Below are 22,716 nucleotides of genomic sequence, written 5' to 3'. Positions count from 1 at the left end.
AAAATATTAGAAAAGGCTTGTCGTGTTTAGTGAATGCTCAGGGTACATAATTTATTCTAAGGGCATGGAAAAATTAACTTAGTAAATTCATTTTGCTTTTAATCAGGTATGAAGGCTTTTGTCACATATGAGTATATATATCATCATTTTCAGAAATCTCCATATTAATAGTTGTGAGACAGCCTGAGTATTGGAGTTAAGAAAATTTGCACATGGGAAGTAATTTTTCTCTTGCACATGAAAAAGCTGAGTAGAATGTGTTCTGTTTTTTTTTTTTTTTTCCTATCTGACAGCATTAAAGAGAATAGTATCATGTGTTCTTTTGGGAATGTCCCCAAAAAGGTTTATGTAAAGTCTAAAGCAGTACATAGGACTGCATGTGAATGTGAATGTGTAGTGGGAAGGAAGAGACAGAGTAACAGAGAAAAGGAATCCCAGGCATTAGACAGAGTTGAACCAGGTGGCTAGATCCCAACACCCTAGCAGCTTCCTAGACTATACCTAAAGCAGCTGCAATGAGACCAGTCCCTTGCATGATCTTCCCAAAGGTGGAGGAGTCAAGTGGGAAAGACAAACATCTGCTGTGTTTGTGTCCAGTTCTCTCTTGGACTCCACATGAACCTGCATTGACAAAATCAATTTAACTTTAGGGCTATGCTGACAAAGCAGCTTGGGAAGATTTCAGGCTTCTGCACTTGCTAAATGCTTATTGATTCTTGGTTCAACAATTAGAGATTCAAAAATTTCCACACTGAAAGAACATTTTAGTCTAAGTGAATTGTGAATAACAAGTAAAAGTTATTAGTTAGCAGGATTTCACAGGCTCTGAAAGGGGGAAAGCAGAGGGAAGAGGGCAAGCAGTCATCAGATACCTGGAGTGAGAAACAGGTTTTATCTGAGGAGGAAAAAGAAGATGAAGCTGAGGACAGAAGAAAATGTCTGTGGACTCGTGTACAAAATTGGCTCTTTTTGCCTTTGAAAGTCAAGACCAATTGAAACTGAACATACTGTTTTGTTTCCATATTTGAAAATATACAGATCTTTTGCAATGATTAATAAGCCCTTTTTATTTTTCTCCTAAAGCATAAACTTTGTAAAAGAGATTTAATTTCAATATCCAAATCAGTTCTCAAATTATGAAGAGTTTTAACAATTACTTTCATCTGCCAAGTTTTTAGGGAGTGAAATGAACTATGGATTCCAGCTCTATTAACAATCATTACTAATGGAGTGGTATTCTAGATGACGAAGCACTAAGAAAACATGAAATTCCTTTAGGGAGTGCAAAGTATTAAGGAAGAAAGAGGAGTTGCTTGGAACTAACTGGGATTTACCCAAACAACTAGGGGGGTGGGTGTTATGTTCTTGATTTTGAAGGCTCTGGCTCCCTTAAGCTTAACCATGCCTTTAATTTCCATAGAGGAATTTTCTAGTTGCATTCTGCCTGGCTAAGCACCATCAGCTAGTATCACTCACTGTGCTGGAGCTATCTATCCCTATACTGGTTCAGGAGAGCCCACTGCAATATTTTCAAGCTCTGACTGTTAAACAGCTGGTAGCTTGGAATTGTCTATGGTGGGAATATTTACACAATAAAAATCGGCAAATATTACAAATCAGCCCTCCTCTCCCAGGTGGCTGTTAAAAATTTACCAGCACACCATTGTCCCCGCCCTTCAATTACATCTCCTTTAATAACTTCAACCAGGTTCCTTCATAAGAAAGTCATGATCTTCCAGTAGACAAAACAGCTGATGATAATGCATCTGTTGGGATTTTCTTTGGGAAATCATCACAAACACATTCTCAAGCATGAAGATCAGTAATGTGTACTAAATTATGGTCCAGACATTTTAATGAATGAATAATTCATTTGCTAATAAAATTACATTTTCATTTGCATAAATTCTTAGTAGATTAAGCCCATGACTAAAGTAGATAATATATTATTTTTTATTTTTAAAAGGGGGTACTTGCCTTCCCCCTTAATAAAGCTAATTTTATTCTTCTAAATTCTGGTTATTATTTTCTTTTTGAGATTTCCCCTGTTTTGAAGGAATTACTTACAAGTCACCTACTAATGTAGGTGTCAAAAAAAAAGTCATCATTTAGGAAGTAAGGAGGGCATATTTATCTAAGGATATCATAATTTTTAGGATTCAGAACAATAAATGCAAATAATTTCCTAATGCTACGAACAATGAGAACTGTTCCTGAAATAATTCATTTTCCTTTGCTAAATGATAAGGTTTCTCAATTATAAATTTAAGAGGTGAGATACTAATGTTCTTTAGATTTTCACTTTGAAATGCAACCAGCCTACAAGAATGCTTCAGTATGTTCACTCATTCAAATTTCTGTAGATATTTATAGTAGTACTTTAAATCAGTAGCTTAAAAAAATTTTGCAAATAAAAATAAATTGGGGACTAACAAAGGATTGCTGCTTCGTATTTTGCCATGTAAGAACATGTAAAATATAATTACCATCCACGATCACCACTGTTTCATAGAATAAAAAGGATTTTAACATTAAAAAAGTAGGAGGGACATTATCTAATCTTTACATACATATATATGGAAAACTACATTATATCTACATCCATACAAATTCTGAGCTGTTGCTATTTTCTTATTTTGTCACGGACTAACTAAAAACTTTAAATGGCCTGGTGCTTAGGAGCCACTGCTCTAGGTGACAAGTCACTAAAAAGGTTTCCCAAACCCTTTAAAATCCTTATTTTTAATCCCTTGTAAATACACGTTCACCAGGGATTCCCCACTGCCTCCACTTATATGTGTTCCTAACAAATACGTAAACTTTCTTCCTTAGTAGTTCCATCGTAAGACTCTACCTAGGTGCCTGAGAGAAATAAGAATTACAGAGACTGCAAGAGAAGAGATAGCAGCTAGTACTGAAGTCAGAACTGAATCTTGGCACATGAGATTCTTTTACTGGTATATATAGGAATTGTTGAAATTGAAAAAGAAGACTCATATCAGACAATATTTTTGTTCTGAAAAGCTTCACATAATATCTGAGTTATCTTTCCTTCAGTGTGGTAACAAATTAGTGTCTCAGCTGAGCCTGGTGGCTCACATCTGTAATCCCAACACTTTGGGAGGCTGAGGTGGGAGGACGGCTTGAGTCCAGGAGTTCCAGACCAGCCTGGGCAACATCGTGAGACACTATCTTTACAAAAAATAGAAAAAAATTAGCCAAGTATGATGGTGCGCTTCTGTAGTCCTAGTTACTGAGGTAGGAGGATAGCTTGGGCTCAAGAGGTCAAGGCTGCAGTGAGCTATGATCTTGCCACTGTACTCCAGCCTGGGTGACAAAGTGAGATCCTGTCCCAACAAAACGAAACAAAACAAAACAATTTGTGTCTTCTTTCATTTCATATTGGTAGCTAAAGCAAAAGTGTACTGAGAAACTTCAAAACTTTTTCATTTGTTTTATATGAGCATGTGGGTGTGCATGTGTGTATGTATTTTAATCACTGTACTTGAGGAACTTTAAAGTACTGTGAAAAATACTGACTCATTTTTCAAAGAAAATACGTAATTTGAAATCTAGCTTCTGACTCTAAATTGAAAGTGTTTTCCATTGAAAAAACTCCAGCTACCTTTAAAAAATAACTCTATATTAAAAATTATTGCAACAAAATTTATATATAGTGAATTACAAAGATCTTAACTATACACTTTGATAAGTTTTGACAGCTATATGTACTCACAACACTGTGATCAAATTTAGAACATTTCTATCCTTCCAGAAATTTCTGTTAGGTTCTCCTCCAGTCAGTCGTCAATAGGAAACCACTGTTCTGATTTCTATCACTGCAGACACTTGCTTCTTTTGCTTAACATGTTTCTGAGACTCTTCTACATTGAGTGTACTATTATTTTGTTCCTTTTTAATACTAAGAAGTATTCAATTGAATGAATGTACTACAATTTATTTATCTGTTCTGTTGATGGACACTTGGGCTGTTTCCAGTTTTTGACGACTATGAATAAAGCTGCTAGAAACATTCTTGTACAAGTGTTTTGTAGACATATGTTTTCATTTCTCTTGGGTAAATACATAGCAGTAGAGTTGCTTGGTCATAAAGTAGATGTACATTTAACTTTGTAAGAAACTGTTGGCTGGGTGTGGTGTCTCATGCCTATAATCCCAGCACTTTGAGAGGCTGAGGCGGGAAAACTGCTCGGGCCCAGGAGTATGAGACCAGCCTGGGCAACATGGCAAGACCCCCATCTCTTAAAAAAAAAAATTAGTCAGGTATGGTGGTGCATACCTGTAGCCCTGGTTACTCAGAAGGCTGAGGTGGGAGGATTGCTTGAGCCGAGGGGGTCGAGGCTGTAGTGAGCTGTGATCATGCCACAGCACTTCAGCTTGGGCTACAGAGTGAGAGACCTTGTCTCAAAAAAAAGAAAATGACATAGTTTTCCAAAGTAGTAGCGCTATTGTACAGTCCCACCAGCAATGTATGAGAGTTCCAGTTGTTTCTCATCCTTACCAACACTGGATGTTCATTCTTTTAAATTTTAACCATTCTAATGGGTGTGAAGTGGTATTCTCATTGTAATTTTAATTTGCATCTCCCTGATTACTCATGTTAAACACTTCTTCATGTGCTTGTAGGCTGTTGACATATCTTCTTTTGTAAAGTGTCTAAATCGCTTGTCCATTTAAAAACTGAACTGTTTGCATTCTACATGTATCGTAGATACAAGTGCTTTGTCTCTCACACACAGAAACATAGTGAATATTTCCTCCTCTTTGGTGACTTGCTTTTCCTTTTTCTTAGTGGTATTTTTTTGTTGAGCAAATATTTTTAAGTTTGATGAAGTCTAATTTGTCATCATTTTTATATAATTAGTGATACTTTATGTCTTTAAGAAATCTTTACCTATTCCAAGTTTGTGAAGATATTCTATGTTTTTTCTATTAGCTTTAGAGATAGAACTTTTCTATTTAGGTCTGTGATCCATCTCACATTAATTTTGGTGTACAGTGTGAAGTAAGGATTGAGATTCTTTCCCCTTCCCCAAACATTTATCTAGTTGTTCCAGTACATCTGATGACAAGAATTCTCTAATTGCCTTGGCACCTTAGAGAAGATGAATTGACTGCATATGTGGGTCTATTTCTGGATTCTCTATTCTGTTTCATTGATCTATTTTCTATCCTTGCATGAATACAATCCTGTCTGTGGAATTTTGGACCTGACTCAAGCTGGCTCATGAGAGCTGATTGCTAAATTTTTAAGCATCAAATCAGCCCCCCATCCCTGAGCTGGTTGTTAAACATTTACTAGCATATCACTGTCATGACTATTATAGTAATCTGTAATTCTGTATGTCTTGAAACCAGATCCTATCTTCCAACTTTCTTCTTCAAGAATGTTTTGGCTATTTTTGTTTGGTACTTTGCATTTCTAAAAGTTGTCCATTTTTACAGAAAAATTCTGCTGGGATTATGTTTTTTTTTTTTCTGAGACAGAGTTTTGCTCTTGTTGTCCAGGCTGGAGTGCAATGGCATGATCTCGGCTCACTGCAACCTCCACCTCCTGGGTTCAAGCAATTCTCCTGCCTCAGCCTCCCGAGTAGCTGGGATTACAGGCATGCGCCACCACGCCTGGCTAATTTTGTATTTTTAGTAGAGACAGGGTTTCTCCATGTTGGTCAGGCTGGTCTCAAACTCCCGACCTCAGGTGATCCACCTGCTTTGGCCTCCCAAAGTGTTGGGATTACAGGCGTGAGCCACTGCAACCAGCCGGGATTATGTTTAATCTATAGAATAGTTTAAGGAAAAACTGACATCTTCCAATCCACATTTATGGCATATCTCTTCCACTCACTAAGTTCTTTAATTTCACTCTGCAATATTTTTGCTGTGCTTTCACTAAGTCTTACACATCTTTCATATATTTATTTTTAAGTATTATATATTTTTTGGTGCTACTGAAAATCGTATTTATTCTACTTATTTGTTGCTATATTGAATAGCAAGGGGTTACCTGAATGTCTGGGGCTGGGGGTTGGAAGTTGGAATCATTTGGAAGCTTATTCATGCGTATGTTTGGTGGCAGAGCAGGAATGAGCACTGGGACAGTCAACTAGACTCTCCCTGTGGTTTGTGCGTTGCAGCATGGTGAACTCAGGGTAGTCAGGCTTCATACATGGCAATACATGCTTCCCAAAGCAAGTGCTCTGGTGAACAAGATGGAAGCTGCATGGCTATTTACGACCTCCCTCAGTTGTCACATAGCATCACTTTGTATTTTGTTGGCTGAAGCAGTTGCAAGCCTGCCCAGTTACGAAGGGAGGGGACCCAGATTGAACTATTAGTGGAAGTAATGTCAAAGAATTTGTAGCCATGTTTTAAAACTGCCACATAGTTTTAAAATTTCATTTTCAGTATTTTGTTGTTAGTATAGAAATATTTGTATATTGACTTCATAGCCTAAAGCTTTGTGCTTACTAGTTCTAGTCAGATTTCTTTTTTCTGGGTAGATTCCTCAGAGTTTTCTAAGGTAAACAATTATGTTGTCTGCAAATAAAGACAGTTTCACTTCTTCCTATCCAATATTTATACTATTTGCATGCTTGTTTATTTTCTTATAGTACTAGCCTGGACCACCAGTGGAATGATGAATGTAAGTGGTGAGAATGAGAGAACACTCCTGTCTTGCTCTTGACCTTAGGGGAAAAAAGCATTCAACATTTCACTACATGTATTTTTGGAGTTGTCCTTTATCAGACCAAACTTCCTTCTACTCCTAGTTTGTGTAGTTTTTATCACTAATTGGTGTACTTCGGAGGGACTGGTTTCACGGAAGAGAATTTTTCTGGGGTGGAGGGTGGAGAGGATGGTTTAGGGATGAAACTGTTCCACCTCAGATTATCAGGCATTAGATGAAGTGGACAACCTAGATCCCTTGCACGCATAGTTCACAACAGAGTTCGTGCTCCTATGAGAATCTAATGCTGCAGCTGATCTGACGGAAGGCGGAGCTCAGGCGGTACCCGTCGCTCACCTCCTGCTGTGTGGCCTGGTTCCTAACAGGCCACAGACCTATATCCATCCATGGCCCAGGGGTTGGGGACCCCTGATGTAGTATTTTGTCAAATGCTTTTGTACATTTATTGAAATGATTATGTGGATGTTCTCCTTTATTTTGTTAATATGATGAATTACACTGATAAACTTTCTTTTTTCTTTTTGAGACCAGGTCTCATTCTGTTACCCAAGCTGGAGTGCAGTGGCATGATCTTGGTTCACTGCAGCCTTGACCTCCTGGGCTCAAGTGATCCTCCTGCCTCAGCCTCCTGAGTAGCTGGGACTACAGCTGTGCACCACCATGCCTGCTGGTGTTGTTGTTGAGATGGGTACTTGCTATATTGCCCAGGCTGCTCTTGAATTCTAGGCTCAAGTGATCCTCCTGCCTTGGCCTCCCAAAGCACTGGGATTACAGGCATAAGCCACCAAGCCTAGCCTAAATTCCTTTTATGTTCCAGTTACCGTACTAGCTGCTATGTCTTCAATGGTTATGCAGCTTTCATAGTTTAGCGGGATAAAAATATGCTAAACATTAAATAACGACATAGTCATTAATTACATTGTTCTGCCTCAGCCTCCAGAGTAGCTGGGACTATAGCTACTTCTCTCTTTAATTTGGTCTATTTTTGATTCATGAATTTTGAACCTCTGTTATTCGGTGCATACATCTAATACGTGTTCCTGATGAATTGGCCCTTTTATGTTTATCAAATGCCTCCTTAGAAATAACTTCTTGTCTTGAAGTCTACTCTGTCTGAGATTACTATAGTCACTCCAGCTTTCTTATGCTCCATGTTTATACAGTCTCTATCCTTTTACTTTCTTTTTTTTTTGTTTTTTTTTGTTTTTTTTTTTTGTTTTAATTTCTGAAGTATTTATTGATCATTCTTGGGTGTTTCTCGGAGAGGGGGATATGGCAGGGTCATAGGATAATAGTGGAGAGAAGGTCAGGAGATAAACACATGAACAAAGGTCTCTGGTTTTCCTAGGCAGAGGACCCTGCGGCCTTCTGCAGTGTTTGTGCCCCTGAGTACTTGAGATTAGGGAGTGGTGATGACTCTTAAAGAGCATGCTGCCTTCAAGCATCTGTTTAACAAAGCACATCTTGCACCACCCTTAATCCATTTAACCCTGAGTTGACACAGCACATGTTTCAGAGAGCATGGGGCTGGGGGAAAGGCCATAGATCAACAGCATCCCAAGGCAGAAGAATTTCTCCTAGTCAGAACAAAATGGAGTCTCCTATGCCCACCCCTTTCTACACAGACACAGCAACAATCTGATCTTTCCTTCCTTTCCCCACACTTCCTCCCCTTCTCTTCAACAAAACCGCCATCGTCCTCATGGCCCGCTCCCGATGGTCGCTGTCTCTTCGGAGCTGTTGGGTACACCTCCCAGACAGGGCAGCCGGGCAGAGGCGCTCCTCACCTCCCAGACAGGGCGGCTGGGCAGAGGCGCCCCTCGCTTCCCAGACGGGGCCGCCCGGGCAGAGGCGCTCCTCTCCTCCCAGACGGGGCGGCCGGGCAGAGGCGCTCCTCACTTCCCCGATGGGGCCGCCCGGGCAGAGGCACTCCTCGCTTCCCAGACGGGGCCGCCCGGGCAGAGGCGCTCCTCAGTTCCTCCCAGACCGGGTGGCAGCCGGGCAGAGGCGCTCCTCACCTCCCAGACGGGGCCGCCCGGGCAGAGGCGCTCCTCACTTCCCCGACGGGGCGGCCGAGCAGAGGCGCTCCTCACTTCCCAGAGGGGGCGGCCGAGCAGAGGCGCTCCTCACTTCCCAGAGGGGGCGGCCGGGCAGAGGCGCTCCTCACTTCCCAGACGGGGCGGCCGGGCAGAGACGCTCCTCACTTCCTCCCAGATGGGGTGGCGGCCAGGCAGAGGCGCTCCTCACCTCCCAGACAGGGCGGCCGGGCAGAGGCTCTCCTCACTTCCCAGACTGGGCGGCCGGGCAGAGGCGCTCCTCACCTCCTAGACGGGGCGACCAGGCAGAGGCGCTCCTCACTTCCCAGACGGTGTGGCGGCCGGGCAGAGGTGCTCCTCCCTTCCCAGATGGGGCAGCCAGGCAGAGGCGCTCCTCACTTCCCAGACGGTGTGGCGGCCGGGCAGAGGTGCTCCTCCCTTCCCAGATGGGGCAGCCAGGCAGAGGCGCTCCTCACTTCCCAGACGGTGTGGCGGCCGGGCAGAGGTGCTCCTCCCTTCCCAGATGGGGCAGCCAGGCAGAGGCGCTCCTCACTTCCTCCCAGACGGGGTGGCGGCCAGGCAGAGGCGCTCCTCACTTCCCAGAGGGGGCGGCCGGGCAGAGGTGCTCCTCACTTCCTCCCAGACGGGGTGGCAGCCGGGCAGAGGCACTCCTCACCTCCCAGACGGGGCGGCCGGGCAGAGGTGCTCCTCATCTCCCAGACGGGGCGGCCGGGCAGAGGTGCTCCTCATCTCCCAGACGGGGCAGCCGGGCAGAGGTGCTCCTCACTTCCTCCCAGACGGGGTGACGGCCGGGCAGAGGCACTCCTCACCTCCGAGACGGGGCGGCCGGGCAGAGGCGCTCCTCACCTCCCAGACGGAGTGGTCAGGCAGAGGCGCTCCTCACTTCCCATATGGGGTGGCGGCCGGGCAGAGGCGCTCCTCACTTCCCAGATGGGGCAGCCGGGCAGAGGTGCTCCTCACTTCCTCCCAGACGGGGTGGCAGCCGGGCAGAGGCGCTCCTCACCTCCCAGACGGGGTGGCCGGGCAGAGGCGCTCCTCCCTTCCCAGACGGAGTGGCCAGGCAGAGGCGCTCCTCACCTCCCAGAGTGGGCGGCCGGGCAGAGGTGCTCCTCACTTCCTCCCAGACGGGGTGGCGGCCAGGCAGAGGCGCTCCTCACCTCCCAGACGGGGCGGCCGGGCAGAGGCACTCCTCACCTCCCAGAGTGGGCGGCCGGGCAGAGGCGCTCCTCACTATCCTTTTACTTTCAATCTGTGTCTTTATATTTAAAAAACTGCATATGGTCGAGTCTTGCTTTTTATCCAGTCTGACAGTTTCTACCTTTTAATATAAGTGTTTAGCCCATTTACATGTAATGTAATATTGATATTATTGCTTATACATCTACCATTTTGCTTGTTCTATCTCTAAAAAAAAATTCTTCTTTATTTCCCAAGTTCTTTTGGGTCACTCTAATAAATTTCAGTATTTCCAGCTGGAAAATTGTGTTTCCAGCTATTGCTCATAATGGTGATTTAAGGGTGAGTTAAAAACATGGAAATAAAATGAAGTAATTAAATTCACTTAGAACAGCATTTATAATAGAGATCGCTAAAGCTGGTTATGGAGACCTAAATGAGAAGCAGATATATCTTGTAGCAAAACTATAAAACATGTGAATTATGCCAGAGCTGACTGCAAGCATTTGGATAGTCTTTTTTTTTTTTTTTTTTTGAGACGGAGTCTCGCTCTGTCGCCCAGGCTGGAGTGCAGTGGCACCATCTCGGCTCACTGCAAGCTCTGCCTCCCAGGTTCACGCTATTCTCCTGCCTCAGTCTCCCGGGTAGCTGGGACTACAGGTGCCCGCCACCATGCTCAGCTAATTTTTTGTATTTTTAGTAGAGATGGGGATTCACTGTGTTAGCCAGGATGGTCTTGATCTCCTGACCTTGTGATCCACCTGCCTCGGCCTCCCAAAGTGCTGGGATGGATAGTCTTCTTGAATTGGCTGTAAGGTGTAGATCCTTGTATCACTGTGCTTCTTTCAAGGTACTCCTACATGTGAGCAGTTTCTATATTCATTTATCTGTTCAAAATGTATTTCCTAAAATGCCTACTATGTTCAAGGTGAGGTAACCACTATGAAGGATAAAAGCTGAATTTTACAAAGTTCCTAATTTCAATAACATACAATTTACTCAAAGGGATAAGTACAAAAGTAATTCTTATAAACTGCAAAGTGTATCTGGCATATGGTAAATATTTAATAAATGTTAATAATAAAATTTTAAATTCTTGTTATACATTATGTGTTATGTACCATAAATACATATATATATTTTGAAAAAAGATCTAATGTTATTTGGAAGGACATCATTTCTGACTGGAGGGGGCAGGTAGATCAGTAGGTATTTCATGAATGAGGTAGCATTTAAGCTGGTCCTTGATAGATGGGTGGAATTCTGACAGGCAGAGATGTAAGAAGGAGGTATATCAAGAAAGAAAATAATGAGTAAATATATGGAGGTGGGAAAATCTAGGGGAGTATTTGAGGATTAGTGAATATTTTAGTTTACACATAAACACAGGGTTCCTAAGGATAATAGTGAATAATAAGGCTGAAAAGTAGGTTGGATACTGGCCATCAAGCATCTTGAATGTCAGAACAAGGAACTGAAAGTTAATTCAGAAGGCAACAGGCAATCAGCGGATTATGAATTGGGGAATTATGTGATCAGAGAAGTGCTTTATAAAACTTTATCTGGAAGCAATACATAAAGTCTAGAAGACTGGAGAGACTGGGGAAGAACTTCCCCATCAGGTGTTCCATGAATGGTTTAGAAGTGTACTTAAAATTCAGCCCTCAGGACATCTGAGGCTTGGCAGAGCTGTCTCCTCAGGGCCAGTCACGTCCAGCAATGAGGAGTTATAAATTTTTATCCCAGTATGCTAGACAAAGTTTTATTATTTTGTAAGTGTGTCATGACGTGGAAAGAGCACTAAACTAGAGAACCAGGAAAGACCAGGATGAGGTAATGATAGATATGATGTTACGGGCAGATGAACAGTCCTTGTGGCAATGATGCTAGAAACAACTGAGCCAAGCGTGTGTGAGAAACATGATGAAGGCACAATTAACAGATTATAGAGATTGACTGAATGTCCAGGAAATAGGCTTAAAAATACTTGTGGAGAAACAACAATGTTTAAAAAGGTAACAGGTAGCAAAGGTAGTGACAGAGGTCATCAGAGTAGAGGAGAAAGAGAAATTCTGATACCCAAGTAACCAGCATGGAAGCTGAAATAACTGAAGATGATGGCCAGGAGAAATTATAAACCATCTTTCCTTATTAGTGCCTCCAAAGCCCTTGAGAAAGGTGTTTAAGTCTCTCAGGAATAAACAGGATTGCTCAGGAATTTTATGCATACCCACATCCTTTTCCTTGGCTTCTGGCACTAACAAAACATTGTTAAGGGCATGGGGCAGGAAGACTTAAGAAGGCACGTACCATTTTCAAGGAAATGGCTGCACTTAGGCCACTGCTAACACTAGAATTGCAGAGGAAAAAGGGAGGAAAGGCATGAGCATGAGTGGGGAGATGGATCTCATTTAATTTTTTTCACTTTTAAAAAATAACAGCTCTCCTATGATACAATTTATGCACCTTAAAATACCCTTATGCCCCTTAAGTAGATTTTAAAGTGTACTGTTAAATGATTTCTGGTTTATACAGAGAATTGTGCAACCATGGATGCCATTCCACTTCACATGAACTGATGGGGTAATAAAATACGTTTTTTATTAATATTACATATTACAGGGGAGATTTATAACCATAGAAACTTCACAACACTGCGCTGGAGCCACAAATTTACTGACTTATTCAAACTTCACAGAAAGGACTGAAAGCTCTGCTATCTTCAGGACAAGGAAAAGGCATTCTGTTTGGAAATAAGAATGAGAATTTTTATAAAGAAAAGAAGTAGTAGTTACTGCTGGATTTTTTTTTTGCAAGTAAAATCTCTCGTCTGTTAACTGTATCCTACAGGATATCCAGCTATGGAACATTTAGTTTTGGCATTGTGATAAAATTAATCATTTTTATAGTATGAACCGGGTGACCTTGGGCTCTAAACCTCCATCTTTCCCCTCCTTTGGGCCTTATCTGTACCTTTATGGAGATTTTCTAGTGGCTCCAGGACTCCCCTCCGGAAGGAGGCCATGGGGTCTTGAACACAGGACCGAAGGCTCAGCATGCTCTGCAGGTGAGGTTCCCGAAGAAGCTGCTCCCGATAGGCTGTCAGCTGAGGTGAGCGGCAGAGCAAGGCAGCAACGTTGTGGACAAATTCTGGCACCAAGCAAGTGTAGGCATTATCTGCTTGACAATAGTGATAGGCAACCACCTGCAAAAGAAAGATGAGAATGCAAACAGGCTTATCAGTAGTAAGAGCAATAGCTATGATTATCAGCTATTGAGTGATTATACTAGAAATCAGTTAATATCTCAGTATTACATAATACTTTTTTGTCTCTTCATTCCTCAACTTTTCCAAGTAAACATAAAAGCTGCTAACTCAGAGTCTGATTTATGTAAGATCAGAAATCTGATACATTACTTCTATTGTATGCATATGATATCATAACCCAGAATAAAATTTGTAAATAAAAATGGAGTTTTCCTCTGGATTATAAGAAGTAGGAAGCAAGCCTGAAAATAAAGACTTACATTGATATCACTAACATTTATTCAGCATGGAGCAGTATAGGAAAGAGTCTAATCTTTAAACAAAGCATGAGGAATAAAATAATCCAAGAAAAATCATGTTAGTCTCAACAAACACATAGACTTCTATCAATTTTTGGATTACAGGTGTGTTATAAACTAAGTCTTATAAAAATAAAGTAATTCAGATTTTAAAATTAGCATCAAATGTTTTCTGAGCACCCAGGCAGAGACAGAAAAAGAGTATCAGAATTAGACAAAAGGAAGAAGGAAAGGAGTGAGATTTTTGTTAGATGTAGATCTTAAAATCAAAGAACATGGAAAATTTATAAGCATTAATACCATCCAGGGTCTGGGCTGACTGGCTAGGACCTGGAGTTCTAGGCTCTGTTTTTTGTTTGTTAGAATCTGCACAGCACTCATCCCAGGTCTTCTGGCTGTTCTCTTTGCCTCCAGGGCAAGTACAAAGGGGATTTTAATCTGGACCACTTTTCTGGCTCATTACTACCCAGAAAAGGGATTGGATTGTGTAGAAAATACCAAACTGGAAGGGGGAGATTCAGCTTGAATGTAGAGAAAGCACTCAGCATGGTGCTCAGCACCTAGTAAATCATAGCAATGTCAGCTGATGCCGCCATTATCATCACCATCTTCATCCTCCTCACTGCCATCATTCTTAAGGATCTGTATACTGTCTTTTTCAGCTACTAGCTTTGTGCCTATATACCGGCAACTGAAATCTGTCCTGGGGCATTCACTGACGTATGAATTCCACTCTTCAGGCATCTCTTAGAGAACACCACCTCCAACTTATCAGGCATCTGCCAGTCATCTACTAAAGAGCTCTGCTTTGAAAAGACTCCTCATCTACTGGTATGGTCATCCTAGTTCTTTTAACACATGTTGGAAATGTCGATATTTTTTAAACACCTGAAATCCTTCTCATTAAACATAAAAAAAAACCCCAAACAATACAGGAAATGTTACTACATATACAAAGCTGAAGATAGGAATTGCCTGTGAGTGAAGCAATGAAGTCTGAGCACAATATGGAAAGTGGAAATCAGAGGTTGTATTTTAAAAATCTCCACTTTTCTTCAGATAGACTGGTGATTATTTTACCTATTGTATTTTACCTATCTTAAACACAATGTAAGGAACCTAAATAGAAAACCTGTCAGCAACTGATCTGTCCTCTCAATGAACAGTGAATGCCAGTGGTTAGGTCTACATGGGTACAAATCTCCACTTGATAAAAAGCTAACAGCAAACCTCTACATCAATATAAACTTTCATCATATTTCACTTCAATTGATTCCACATGTTGAGGCTAAGCGCAGCTTAGAAAATCAGCTGCAACATCCTAAAGTAAGAAGATATCATTTTAAAGATAAAAATTGTGATATTTAGAAAAAGGATTATTTTACTGATTTTATTTAAAAAAAACCCATCTGTGCTCTTGGCTGAATGTTTCATCTAAAAGACAATGCTGAAGTTGCACCTTCTGTGCTGGTGAGGTTGTGGAGAAAAAGGAATGTGTATACACTGTTGGTGGGAGTGTAAATTAGTTCAATCATTGTTGAAAAGTGTAGCGATTCCTCAAAGACCTAAAAACAGAACTACCATTCAACCCAGCAATCCCATTACTGGGTATAAATCCAAAGAAATACAAATTGTTCTATCATAAAGACACATACACACGTACGTTCACTGCAGCACTATTCACAATAGCAAAGACATGGAATCAACCTCAATGCCCATCAATGGCAGACTGGATAAAAATCTGTTACATATACACCATGGAATACTACGCAGCTGTACAAGAGAATGAGATCATGTCCTCCTCAGGAACATGGCTGGAACTGGAGGCCACTATCTTTAGCAAACTAATGCAAGAACAGAAAACCAAATACTGCATGTTCTCACTTATAAGTGAGAGCTAAAAGATGAGAACACATGGACACATAGAGGGAAACAACAACTGGGGCCTACTGGAGGGCGGAGAGTGGGAAGAGGGAGAGGATCAGTAAAAATAACTAATGGGTACTAGGCTTAATGCCCGGGTGATGAAATACTCTGTATAACAAACTCCTGTGACACGAGTTTACCTATATAATAAACGTGCACGTGTGCCTCTGACCTTAAAATAAAAGTTAAAAAAAAAAAAAGCATAAAGAAAAAAAAAAGATTGGAAAGAAGCCAAAGATGCCCACTTTCACCACTACTATCCAATATAATACGAGTGATTCTGGGTAGCACTATAAAGAAAAATAAAAGAAATAGGAAGAGCAGAGACTTAAATGGAAAAGATAGTTTTTATTATTAAAATATACAGTTATCTATATAGAGAAAAATAAGCCATTAGAATTAATAGAGTTCAAGATTTTTGGTACAAGATTATCTTGTAAAAGTTAATAACATTTTTGACTCCAGCAATAACTACTTAGAATTATAGTAAAAAATATGATATCCACAAAGGTATGAGGCAGAAAATTTAACTAAGAATATTAAAAATAAATAAATAAAGTTGCACCTTCTGTGGCTGCCTCTCTTTTAATTTTTAGATATTTCTTTGGCATTCCAAATATAAAGTCTTGATGCATTTGCAGAATTCAGGCAACATCTTCATTAGATTTGCACTGTGGCTCAAAATAGATTATTTACTAGATGTTTTAAAGTAGCTACGTAGTAGGTATATGTACATACAATCTGTCAAAAACATCTGTTACTTCCTCCAAATTTTCTATTAATATTATGTATAACTTTCCCTCCGTATAAAAACAGAAAACAAGCCTGAAAATGTAGATTTTTTTTCCCTTCAGTTTCTCATTAGTACCAGCGCTCGGTAAGAGATACTAGATCACTCCCTACACCTTTGAGAAAGTCATCATACATAGTCACTATTATTACAACTCCTTGGGAATGGTTCAGGATTAGTCTATGCATAATAAATCAGCATGTAAAACCTTTCTCCTTGGCGAATTCTCGTCTCTCAAAGTAACTTGTTTAAATTTCATTTTTTAGCTATGTCTTTCTTACATTATTTTTTTCATTTCAAGTTTTCCTTCTGTTAAATTCCTAAACTTTTTCTTAAAACAATTTCATCCACAGCATATCTGATATGAGCGGAGTTGCATTATTTCTTTGAAGGAAGATAGCAAGTAAGTTTTAGGTTACTCTTGTGAGGGAAGAAAGAAAAGGGCAGGCCTGGGGGCTATATACAGAAAGAAAAGACTAGAGGTCAATACAGCCTTGTGTATAAAATCTCTTGATTTAATGCTGTATATAAAAATGATAAAACTAGTCATAAACGTCATCAAAGGGAGTGACTGAGTGGCAGCAAAAATGTCACGCTTGTGTTGAGTCACAGGCCTTCACTCTCCACAGACCATTTTCTACTTCAAATGAAGGATCAGTGACAGAATTAAGCTAATCTCACATAAAGTGAAGGCAGCTTTGAATATCTAAAATTTGTTTGGAAATATAATTCTAATTTCTATACTGACTGGCATTTGTATCACTTAAACTAATATTGTGACTGCCCTTCCCCAGGTCAGCTGTCACATGCTTACTCTCCATGTTCCTTTTCATTACTCCTTCTGTGAATGTCTTCTTCCTCACTACCACCCGACTGATTTCCTAATCAGCAAAACCCTTCCAACTCTAAAGTTTGATTCTTAATATTTTCGGACTTGGTGGCTCACCATAAATAACAACTCTCTCTTCCTTTTCTCTTAGTCCCTCAATTCTGACTCTAATCCTCATGCTGGGACTAGATGCTAAGAATAGATCCTAGGCTAGAGTTCTGCCTCAGTAATTTTCCAGCTTGGAGCCCTACCATTTTTTTTTTTTTTTTTTGGCAGTAGGACTTTTATTTATTTTTTAATTTTTTACTTTGAACTAACTTTAGACTTACAGAAATGTTGCAAAAGTAGTACACAGAGTTTCTATTTATCCTTCATCCAGCTTCCCTTATTATTAACATTTTACATAACCATAGCAAAATTATCAAAACCAGGAAATTAACATTGGCAATACTATTACCTATAGACATTATTCAAATTTTAGTTTTTCCACTATGTCTTTTCCTGTTCCTGGATTCTATCCAGGACCCCATACTGTATTTAGTTATTTTTCTTCAGTCTTCTGGAGTCTGTAAGAGATCCTTAGTCTTTGTCTTCTATTTCCTTGACACTTTTTTTTTTTTTTTTTTTTTTTGAGAAAGAGTCTCGCACTGTTGCCTGGGCTAGAGTGCAATGGTGCGATCTCGGCTCACTGCAACCTCCGCCTCCCAGGTTCATGTGATTCTCCTATCTCAACCTCCTGAGTAGCTGGGATTACAGGTGCACACCACCATGCCCGGCTAATTTTTCTGTATTTTTAGTAGAGATGGGGTTTCACTATGTTGGCCAGGCTGGTCTCGAACTCCTGACCTTGTGATCTGCCCACCTCAGCCTCCCAAAGTGTTGGGATTACAGGCATGAGCCACCGTGCCTGGCCATCTTGACACTTTTGAAGGGTACTGATCAGTTATTTTGTTGAATGACTCTCAATTTGGGTTTGTCTGATGTTTTCTCATGATGTAACTGAGAGTTTTCGTCAAGAATACCAGAAAAACAGTGTTTTATCCCTCTTTGTGGATCATATCACAGGGTTCATGATAGTGACGTGTTTTTTACTGGTGATAGAGTTTGGATATTTGTCCCTGCCCAAATCTCAGACTGAAATGTAATTCCCAATGTTGGAGATGCGTCCTGGAGGGAGGTGGTTTGGGTCATGGGGGCAGATCCCTCAAGGCTTGGTGCTGTCCTCACCACAGTGAATGAGTTCTCACAAGATCTGGTCATTTAAAAATGTGTACCACCTCCCCAACCCACCTCCTGCTCTGGCCATGTGATGTGCCTGCTAGCATCTCACCTTCCACCATGAATGAAAGCTCCCCAAGGCCTCCTCAAAAGCTGGGCACATGCCAGTGCCATGCTCATACAGCCTGCAGGACTATTCAATCAAACCTCTTTTCTTTAGAAATTACCCAGTCTCAGGTATTTCTTTATAGCAATGCAAGAATGGCCTAACACAACTGGTAATGTTGCCCTTGATCACTTTGTTAAGGTTCTGCTAGGTTCTTCTACTATCATCTTTCCCTTTGTAGTTAATAAATATCTTAAGGGAGATACGTTTGAGGCTATGCAAATCCTGTTTCTCCTTAAACTTTTGCCCATTAATTTTAGTATCTATCAGTGGATCTTGTCTGCAGCAGTAATTCCTGTGGTGTTTGCCTCACAGTAATTTTCTATTCCCCTCTTTGTTTCTTTCTACATTTATTAATTAGAATCCTATTGGAAGAAAGAGTTCTCCCTCATCTCCCATTTATTTATTATTGATTTAATAAGTATGGGCTTATTTTATCCTATTGGTTATAATTCAATACTATATTAATTTTGTTGCTCAATTTGTTCCAGCTTTAGTCACTAGGATCTCCTTCAGGTTGACTGCTGTATTCTTTCAAGAAGGCTCTATCTTTTTTTGAGCAAGTTCTTGCTTTTTGGCACCAAAAGATGTTCTAGACTTATTTTGTATTTTCCCTGCCTCTGGGATCATCTACTTCTCTAAAAAGCCTCTGTTCTTTTTACTGGAAAATGATATTAAGAAAAAAGATCTGGGCACCAGTTGTGATTATTGTATTGAGGTGTCATTGCTTTTGGGTTCTCACTGAACAGAGCTAAGAAATACAAGTATGTATAAAGGCATACCTTGGAGATACTGTGGGTTTTGTTCCAGGCCATCAAAATAAAACAAACAGAGCAATAAGGTGAGTCACTCAATTTTTTTGATTTCCCTGTGCATATAAAAGTTATGTTTACACCATAATCTATTAAGTGTGCAATAGAATTATGTCTAAAAACATGTACATACCCTAATTTAAAAATACTTTATTGTTAAAAATGCTAATGATCACATGAGCCTCCAGTGAATCCTCTTTTTGCTTGTGTAAGGGGGTCTTCCCTCGATGTGGATGGCTGCTGACTGATTAGGGTGGTGATTGCTGAAGGATGGGTGATTGTGGCAACTGCTTAAAATAAGACAATAAAGTTTGCTGCATTAATTGGCTCTTCCTTTCATGAAAGATTTCTCTGTAGTATGTGATACTCTTTGATAGGATTTTACCCATAGGAGAACTACTTTCAAAGCTGGAGTTAATCCGCTCAAACCCTGGCACTACTTCATCAACTAAGTATATGTCATATTCTAAATCGCTCATTGTTATTTTTACAATGCTCACAGCATCTTCACCAAGTATAGATTCCATCTTAAGAAATCATTTTCTTTGCTCTTCCATAGGAAGCAACCCCACATCCATTCAAGTTTTATCATGAGATTGTAGCAATTCAATCACATCTTCAGGCTCCGCTTATAATTCTAGTTCTCTTACTATTTCTGCCATATCTGCAGTTACTTCCTTCACTGAAGTCTTGAACCTCTCTCATGGTCATCTATGATGGTTAAAATTAATTTCTTCCAAACTCCTAGTAATGTTAATATTGACCTCCTATGAATCACAGATGTTCTTAATGGCATCTAGAATGGTGAATCTTTTCCAGAGGAAAATCTTGAAAATCCTTTTCAATTTACTTTGCCCAGATCCATCGGAACAATCATTATCGATGGGAGTTCTAGCCTCATGAAATGTATTTCTTAAGTTACAAGACTTAAAAGTCAAAATTACTCCTTGATCCACGGGCTAAAGAATGTTGTGTTAGCAGACATGACAACAATAATAATCTTGTATGTCACCATCAGAGCTCTTAGGTGACTAGATGTATTGTCCATGAGCAGTAATATTTTGAAAGTTATCTTTTTTTCTGTGTAGATCTCAACAGTGGGCTTAAAATAATCAGTAAACTATGCTGTAAACAGATGTGCTATCATCCAGGCTTTGTTGCTTCATTTATAGAGCACAGGTAGAATAGATTTAGCATCATTCTTAAGGGCCCTAGAATTTTTGGAATGATAAATGAACATTGGCTTTAACTGAAAGTCACCAGCTACATTAGTCCCTAACAAGAGAGTCAGCCTGTCTTTTGAGGCTCTCAAGGCAGGCATTGACTTCTCTCTAGCTATAGAAGTCCTAGGTGGCACCAGCTACCCACAGAAGGCTATTTTGTCTACACTAAGAATCTATCGTTGCTCTCGGGTGGCCCAGGCCAGGGAAGACAAGTTCTATGCGTCACTTCAACTGGCCATAGTGGTAGAAGTAGAGGCAGCGGGGCCTGTGTGACCACCTGGGTTTGTGAAATGGCTGCTGGCATTTCTGAATCCAGTGGGGCTGATTGCAAAGGAGGCCCAAGGAACAGTGCCAAGTTAGATGCTGATTACTCACTTTGAGTCCTTTATTGCAGAGTCTGTTCATTACCAACAGGGTACTGTGAATATATGCCTGATGTTGCTAAATGAAATGAATTTGAAAAACTTACTGTAGAAAATTCACCCAATCAAGAAGTGGAATTAGTAAGGGTCAAGGAATAGCAGGGGAAGGGGAGAAGAAAAAACAGAAGAGAGGTGGAAGAGGTCAAATAAAACCAAAAAAGAGACTGTACCATATAAAAGGTTATTATAGACAAAATTCCCAGAGCAAAGAAGAAATATGTAAAAACAGTGTGTGGCTTTGCAACTTTTGAAGTTGATCTTAAAGAAGCACAAAGATTTTTCTGCTCAAAAATTCTCCTGTGGTACCTCAGTAACAGGGGAGGATGAAATTATTCAGGAAGACTCTACGGATGACATAATTGATATCATTCAGAAAAAACAGCCAGAGGTGGATGATGACAGCATCGAAGATCTCGAAGAAGTAAATATGTAGTTTTGAAAATACGTCTGTATTTAACGGCCGGAACTGAGAGTTGATACCGCCAAACGGAGAGAAGTCTTTTAAATATAAATAAATAAACATACACACACACACACACTCTTATCTTAGAGTAAAACTGTAGGCTTCATTCTTGGCGTTTTCGCTGTTCTGTACAAGGTTGTTTGGTTTTTTATTGCCATAGTCAAATAAATAGGAGATATTGTCTGTGCATGAAATAGAATTTAGACAAAAAATTCTGGTTATTTGCTACTGACTTTTCCCTCTCTTCTTAATTTTTTTTGAAAAACCCAGATTTTTTTGTGGGAAGCATTTCTGTTGATTATTTTACTGATCTAACGCTGAGTGATTTTTAAAAAGCATTCCAATTTGGCTTCCTCACCAGTAATAAGAAGAAGAATACCTTGCTTCTTTGACATGACAGTTTAGAGATGGATGAGAATCTAATAGATTTGTGGTTGAATTTGCTTCACTGTTATCAAGTCCACTTCGTGGGCACAATAACATACTGTTGGTGGGATTTGTTCAAGCTATTCTGGAAATTATTTGGTAAAGTATACTAAAAGCCTTTAGACCATTTGCACTGTTTGTACTAGTAAGCCGCTTCTTTGACATCATTCTAAAGAAATAATCAGTCTTGCATAAAACTTATGAATGAAGGTATGGATCACAATGTTATTTATAATATCAAAAAGTTGCAAATAATATAAACAATTAGGAAATAAATGGTTAAATAAGTGATAATGCATTATGTGGTAGAATATTATGCATGTGTTTAAAAACCATATTTTCTAAGAATATTTGGAAACACACTTGGCAATGTCAAGTAGGGGCACACCCCAGATACATTATTATTTTTTAGTACGGAGTTTCACTCTTGTTGCCCAGGCTGGAGTGCAATGGTGCCATCTCGGCTCACTGCAACCTCTGCCTCCCGGGTTCAAGCAAGTCTCCTGCCTCAGCCTCCCAAGTAGCTGGGATTACAGGCATGCGCCATCATGCCCCGGCTAATTTTTGTATTTTTAGTAGAGATGGGGTTTCACCATGTTGACCGGGCTGGTCTCAAACTCCTGACCTCAGGTTATTCACCCACCTCGGCCTCTCAAAGTGCTAGGATTACAGGCAGGAGCCACCGCACCCCGCCTACATTTTAGATATTTATTATAATCATTGTTCTCAGTGGAAGTCCATTCAGAGGCTAGAGGCTCTTGTTGTGGCTATAAATTATGTGAGTAAAATTCTGCTAACCAATTAAAAATAATATATACCCATGTTTAACAGTCTGGAAAACAGCAATTAAAACATATCTTTCTTATAGAAGAATGGACACTTTTAATGAATGCATTAGATGAATTATACTTTAAGTCAGGTGCTGCAAATCA

General features: G+C 40.2%; 1 protein-coding gene and 1 pseudogene across 6 annotated transcripts in view; one reads left to right on the top strand and one right to left on the bottom strand.

Moving 5' to 3' along the window:
- TANC2 (tetratricopeptide repeat, ankyrin repeat and coiled-coil containing 2) overlaps window positions 1–22,716 on the bottom strand; it is a 486,030-nt gene that overhangs the window by 76,865 nt on the left and 386,449 nt on the right. For all 6 annotated transcript variants that reach the window (XM_054537237.2, XM_054537241.2, XM_024234406.3 and 3 more), the window contains one exon: window positions 12,916–13,147. In XM_054537237.2, coding sequence (XP_054393212.1) covers window positions 12,916–13,147 — 232 coding nt within the window. The remainder of the gene's footprint in view (window positions 1–12,915; window positions 13,148–22,716) is intronic.
- Window positions 20,743–21,328, top strand: LOC103892873 (density-regulated protein-like; annotated as a pseudogene).

The sequence above is a fragment of the Pongo abelii genome, chromosome 19, assembly GCF_028885655.2.
Source record: "Pongo abelii isolate AG06213 chromosome 19, NHGRI_mPonAbe1-v2.0_pri, whole genome shotgun sequence".
Classification (NCBI taxonomy): Eukaryota; Metazoa; Chordata; class Mammalia; order Primates; family Hominidae; genus Pongo; species Pongo abelii.
This window is presented reverse-complemented; position numbering and strand designations above follow the sequence as displayed.